The sequence below is a fragment of the Nerophis lumbriciformis genome, linkage group LG13 (genome assembly GCF_033978685.3).
Source record: "Nerophis lumbriciformis linkage group LG13, RoL_Nlum_v2.1, whole genome shotgun sequence".
NCBI lineage: Eukaryota > Metazoa > Chordata > Actinopteri > Syngnathiformes > Syngnathidae > Nerophis > Nerophis lumbriciformis.
Genome location: NC_084560.2, coordinates 35,229,131 through 35,236,282, shown reverse-complemented (window position 1 = coordinate 35,236,282; position 7,152 = coordinate 35,229,131). Strand labels below are relative to the sequence as shown.

General features: G+C 37.5%; 1 protein-coding gene across 1 annotated transcript; it reads left to right on the top strand.

Moving 5' to 3' along the window:
- The first annotated feature begins 965 nt into the window (after nt 1-965).
- On the top strand, nt 966-1,895 carry LOC133613953 (olfactory receptor 11A1-like). The gene has a single exon (XM_061971886.2). The coding sequence runs from the start codon at nt 966-968 to the stop codon at nt 1,893-1,895; it is 930 nt and encodes a 309-aa protein (XP_061827870.2).
- The last annotated feature ends 5,257 nt before the right edge of the window (nt 1,896-7,152 follow it).

Genomic DNA, 7,152 nt, shown 5'->3' with positions numbered 1-7,152 from the left:
CACTCATCTACTCATTGTTGAGTTAAGGGTTGAATTGTCCATCCTTGTTCTATTCTCTGTCACTATTTTTCTAACCATGCTGAACACCCTCTCTGATGATGCATTGCTGTGTGGCACGCACAAAAGTGCTTTCATCAAATGCACTAGATGGCAGTATTGTCCTGTTTAAGAGTGTCACAACATTGCTGTTTACGGCAGACAAACTGCTTTACGGTAGACGAAAATGTGTCTGCTGTTGTTGTGTGTTGTTACCGCGCTGGGAGGACGTTAATGAAACTGCCTAACAATAAACCCACATAAGAAACCAAGAACTCACCCTCCATCATTCTACAGCTATAACGTGATTGGGCAGGTACACTGTTTATATTGTGGGAAAGCGGACTCAGGTCCGCATGGACCTGAGTCCGCCTGAATTTCGGGAGATTTTCGGGAGAAAATTTGTCCCGGGAGGTTTTCGGGAGAGGCGCTGAATTTCGGGAGTCTCCTGGAAAATCCAGGAGGGTTGGCAAGTATGTCTTAGATTTATTTTACAGTGTGATCGTTTGAAGCAAAGCAATACAATTCCCTCATGGCCACAAGCAGGTAAAGAGAGACATGCTGCCACCAGGTGTATGTGTATGCTAACACAACGTGTAGTTAGTATTAAAAATAATTGAGTCCTTCACATGTTAAAGACTGGCTGTCATAGAAAGTTTGAGTGACAGGAGGTCCTAAAGACTTGGAGGTGCTTGTTGACATGACAGCAACTCTTTGTGGATCACATAATGAGATCCATGGAGGGCGAACAAGTCTTATAAAAGATGTGATCCTCCTCCGACACTTCACTTTGTGCATTGTGGAGATGAAGAGGAAGACCAGCTCCCTGCACATCAATCACTGTGATCTTTATTTTAGGACTCTTGTTTGCTTCGACACAGTCTGCTGGATCTTTTTTTACCGGTATTCATTTTTCTGGGACTAACTTCATGGATGCTGAATTCAATGGAACATATATAACTTTTGGTGGCTATGTAGACATGAAGAAATATGGCTATATTTACTTTGTCATCTTTTTGACACTATATATTCTCATCCTCTGTGCTAACTGCACCATTATATGTCTAATCTGGATCCACAGGAACCTTCATGAGCCTATGTACATTTTCATTGCTGCTTTGTCACTCAACTCTCTTTTGTTTAGCAGTGGTATCTACCCTAAACTTTTCATTGACGTCTTATCTGAAAAACAGACCATTTCTCATTCTGCTTGTATGTTTCAATATTTTGTTGTTCATTCATTAGGTGGATCAGACTTCTTACTGTTGTCAGCCATGGCTTATGACAGGTATGTGTCTATCTGCAAACCTCTGCAGTATCCAACTATCATGGGAAAAAGAACTGTTATTGTCCTCTTGACTTTGGCCTGGTTTATACCTGCAGTGGAGCTCGCAGTTGGAGTTGTAATGAATTCTAAACAAAAAATGTGCACTTTTACTACAGGTGGAGTCTGGTGTAACACTTCAGTCCACAAGCTTCACTGTGTAAAATCAACATTTCTTAATATTTATGTTTTGATTGTCACAATAACTAATGTTATTTCTCCTGTGATGTTCATTCTTTTTACATACATAAAGATATTTATAATAACTGCTCACAGTTGTGGGGAAGTTAGGAAAAAAGCTACAGAGACATGTTTACCCCACCTGATAGTTTTATCCTCCTTCACTTGTTTAATTGTTTTTGATGCTATGACCGATCAACTGCAGTCAGACCTTCCAAAAAGAGTAAGTTTAGTAATGACTTTACAAGTGGTTGTGTATAGTCCTCTGTTAAATCCAATCATATATGGAGTGAAAATGAAAGAAATATCAAAACATATAAAGAAATTGTTTTGTCAGGTCAAACCCATGAAATAAAATGAGTAACATGTGGATATTTGTGTAATAGTAATGTTTTATTACTGATGGTAATACATGTTTAAAAAAAACATGTATTACTATGAGTAAAAAAATGGTCTCATGTCTGATTGTTGTGTCATGTCAAAATAAACAAGGTAATCTGCATAATGTTTATGATCGTTTCTTCTGAAAATATCTCACTTAATGAGGTTTTTAAAGGGCCGTGTATTTCTTTCATGCTAAAACGGAAAAAAACGAGTTCTCTCTGCTGTGTTCAAAGAGATGCAGCTGTGTTTTGGACCAGCTCTTCACGAGAGGGAGAAGACTGGCTGACCGCAAAATAAGAAGCATTGCAATAATCCCGCCGAGATGTGTATATGGTTCTTGTGTTGGTTTATTATAAACATGCATACAATTACTATATTATACTTCACATATTTCCAGTTTCCTCATTACAGCATGTCCAAAAAGGATTAGAAAAAACTCAGAGCTTTTTCAGTTTTACCCTTTTTTTGTTTCACAGCAATTTCTAACACATTTGTTTGTACTCAATTTGTAACACCACAGTGAATAACTGAGTATGTAAATAAATAGACAACTGTTTAAGTAGATAAATATTAAATACATAAACAATAAATAAAATAATCATAAATAAATATTTAAAGGAGAACTGCACTTTTTGGGGGGGGGATTTTGCCTGTCGTTCACAATTATTATGAGAGACATTTTAACATGTAAAAATCGTCTCGTTCTAGATAGCTAGCAATGCAGCTAATGGACGCAATCAATTCTACCACTAAATCGCTTTAAAAATGCATTCAAAAACCCTCAACAATACTTAATTTATGTTCCGTAACCTGTATACTAACCAAGCTATAGCCACATTGTTATTGTAAGAGCGAACACGGAAGAACTCGAGCGTAGTAACACATCGGCGTGTTTCAGTGTTAGCCGTAGAAGCTAACTAAGGCGAAAGATAAGCTAGCTTCTACATCAACCTGAAATGCATTTGAGTTTGTTATGCGCAACACCATTAACGTTTTTAGGCCTATTTTAGGGGGGCTCTAGCCTCTAAATAATTTTGTGTTATGTTTTTTTTTTTTTTTTTTTTTACAAATACATGCCGACATATTCATTATAAAGTGGCCCGAATATGAGTTTAAATGAATATTAATATAACCTGTCATTATTCACTCAGTTTCCCCTCACTTCATAGCGTAAGGTAGAGAGCCCCTTTAGTGCGTCGGTATCCAATCCATTCCACTTGTTCATATAGAAAACGCCCACATCACTCAAAATCCAATCTACATTTTCTCTGCGACCTTGCTTGCGGTCCTGCAGGTGTGCAGGCAGCTTTGAAGCACACAGCGCTGCAGAACAAGAACGTGAACGAATGCAAAATGGACATAAGAAACTTTTTCAAGAAAGTAAGTATTCATCACTGCTTGTAGTAAAACGTATTAGCTCCACTTTACACCAGGTCTGTGTTTGACAAATAAAAACCTGTCTAGCACACTATAGACAGCGTCTGTGCACGTCCTACGTTTGTTGTTTTGCAGGCAAAAGTTACATTCCCGCTCTAAAACAATGCTGCTACTAAGTTAGCTAGTTAGCCTGAAATGCACCATGAAGGTCCTGGTTATTAGTAAAGTTAAATGTGCACTCTTTTTTTACCATTTGCTATCTTTGGGGTTACTTCCTTCTAGAGCATCAGCTGTGTTTCTCACTTTACACATGGAGGAGAACAGGAGCTGAGCTCATTCACGTATGACTATCATCAGTACATAATAATAATAATGGACCGACACCAGCAGATGACATGGCACCCCAAACCATCACTGATGGTGGAAACTTTACACTAGACTTCAGGCAACGTGGATCCTGTGCCTCTCCTGTCTTCCTCCAGACTCTGGGACCTCGATTTTCAAAGGAAATGCAAAATTTGCATGGTTGGGTGATGGTTTGGGGTGCCATGTCATCTGCTGGTGTCGGTCCACTCTGTTTCCTGAGATCCAGGGTCAACGCAGCCGTCTACCAGCAAGTTTTAGAGCACTTCATGCTTCCTGCTGCTGACCTGCTCTATGGAGATGGAGATTTCAAGTTCCAACAGGAATTGGCGCCTGCACACAGCGCAAAATCTACCCGTGCCTGGTTTACGGACCATGGTATTTCTGTTCTAAATTGGCCCGCCAACTCCCCTGACCTTAGTAGCCCCATAGAAAATCTGTGGGGTATTGTGAAAAGGAAGATGCAGAATGCCAGACCCAAAAACGCAGAAGAGTTGAAGGCCACTATCAGAGCAACCTGGGCTCTCATAACACCTGAGCAGTGCCAGAAACTCATCGACTCCATGCGACGCCGCATTAACGCAGTAATTGAGGCAAAAGGAGCTCCAACCAAGTATTGAGTATTGTACATGCTCATATTTTTCATTTTCATACTTTTCAGTTGGCCAACATTTCTAAAAATCCCTTTTTTGTATTAGCCTTACACAAAATTCTAATTTTGTGACACACGGAATTTTGGATTTTCATTTGTTGCCACTTCAAATAAATGAAATAAACATTTGAATGCATCAGTCTGTGTGCAATGAATAAATATAATGTACAAGTTACACCTTTTGAATGCAATTACTGAAATAAATCAAGTTTTTCAAAATATTCTAATTTACTGGCTTTTACCTGTATATAAATATATATATCTATATATATATATATATATATATATATATATATCAATCAATCAATCAATCAATGTTTATTTATATAGCCCTAAATCACAAGTGTCTCAAAGGGCTGCACAAGCCACAACGACATCCTCGGTACAGAGCCCACATAAGGGCAAGGAAAAACTCACCCCAGTGGGACGTCGATGTGAATGACTATGAGAAACCTTGGAGAGGACCGCATATGTGGGTACTGTTCTTAAAAGCTAGTGACGCCCCTGCACAACACTGTGATAGGACACCAATCTGTACTGAGTGAAAAACATGAACAATCATATTACAGTATCTGTAAAGTATTATTTCATGTTTTGTTTGTACACAGCTAGCCAGAGAGCGTATGCTGTGTGTCATGATACATGCATGACGTGCTGCGTGTCTCATGATTAATATAAAGTGTGACTCACTCGATGTCTGTTTGGTCCAGCTGGCCGGGGACAATTTTTCTGGTTTGTTTGAAGTAAGCACTCCATTTATGTTGAAATAGCTTGTCTCCAAATTCCACATTTTGCAACTTAGAGTTGATTTCACCCCACTCTCCCGGCTTCAGTCTGCTCCAACCTCTCACACTCTTCTTCGTGCTCCCTTCTAGAAGCAGAAGTTAACCCTTCGTTCATTTAGCTTCAAAAGTATAAGGTTGAGAATCCTCATTTGTCCAAAAATAGTCGTCTTCGTTGTCTGTTACCAAGTCCGCCATGATTAGAACATACACAAGTGTTTTGTATCCGGAAGTAGGAACACACTGGAAGTCGGACGTGCGCTGCTATGGATAAAGAAATCAATGCGCGGAATAAGTCCGTCACGGAAATGATTAAAATGACCAAAATATGGTAAATATTGAACATATTACATATTGTTATGAAGGTGTCTGTTACTACATTATATATATACTTGCAGTGTGTATATTGTACATATTACATATTGTTATGAAGGTGTCTGTTACTACATTATATATATATTTGCAGTGTGTATATTGTACATATTACATATTGTTATGAAGGTGTCTGTTACTACATTATATATATACTTGCAGTGTGTATATTGTACATATTACATACTGTTATGAAGGTTTCTGTTACTACATTATATATATACTTGCAGTGTGTATATTGTAGATATTACATATTGTTATGAAGGTGTCTGTTACTACATTATATATATACTTGCAGTGTCTATATTGTAGATATTACATATTGTTATGAAGGTGTCTGTTACTACATTATATATTACACTTGCAGTGTGTATAATGTACATTTTACATATTGTTATGAAGGTGTCTGTTACTACATTATATATATACTTGCAGTGTGTATATTGTACATATTACATATTGTTATGAAGGTGTCTGTTACTACATTATATATTATACTTGCAGTGTGTATATTGTACATATTACATACTGTTATGAAGGTGTCTGTTACTACATTATATATATCCTTGCAGTGTGTATATTGTAGATATTACATATTGTTATGAAGGTGTCTGCTACTACATTATATATACTTGCAGTGTGTATATTGTAAATATTACATATTGTTATGAAGGTGTCTGTTACTACATTATATATTATACTTGCAGTGTGTATATTGTACATATTACATACTGTTATGAAGGTTTCTGTTACTACATTATACATATCCTTGCAGTGTGTATATTGTAGATATTACATATTGTTATGAAAGTGTCTGCTACTACATTATATATACTTGCAGTGTGTATATTGTAGATATTACATATTGTTATGAAGGTGTCTGTTACTACATTATACATATACTTGCAGTGTGCATATTGTACATATTACATATTGTTATGAAGGTGTCTGTTACTACATTATATATATACTTGCAGTGTGTATATTGTACATATTGTTATGAAGGTGTCTGTTACTACATTATATATATACTTGCAGTGTGTATATTGTACATATTACATATTGTTATGAAGGTGTCTGTTACTACATTATATATATATACTTGCAGTGTGTATATTGTACATATTACATATTGTTATGAAGGTGTCTGTTACTACATTATATATATACTTGCAGTGTGTATATTGTACATATTACATATTGTTATGAAGGTGTCTGTTACTACATTATATATATATACTTGCAGTGTGTATATTGTACATATTACATATTGTTATGAAGGTGTCTGTTACTACATTATATATATACTTGCAGTGTGTATATTGTACATATCTGCGGAAGTTCAGTGTAGAGGACCCCTCTCCAGGTCTGGAGTCCGACAGCCACCCATCCGAGCCTTCATGGACGACCTGACAGTGACCACTACATCTGTCCCAGGCTGCAGGTGGATCCTAAATTGCCTTCAGGAGGTGATTTCCTGGGCTCGCATGAGCTTCAAGTCGAGGTCCCTTGTGCTAAAGAAAGGGAAGGTTACTGGCAAGTTGTGCTTCTCACTTGGCACCACCAAAATACCATCACTCACCGAGAAACCTGTGAGGAACTTGGGGAAGGTGTTCAATCGCAGCCTGAGAGACGCAGCCTCCACAAAAGCGACGAACCAAGACCTGGAGACCTGGCTGGCC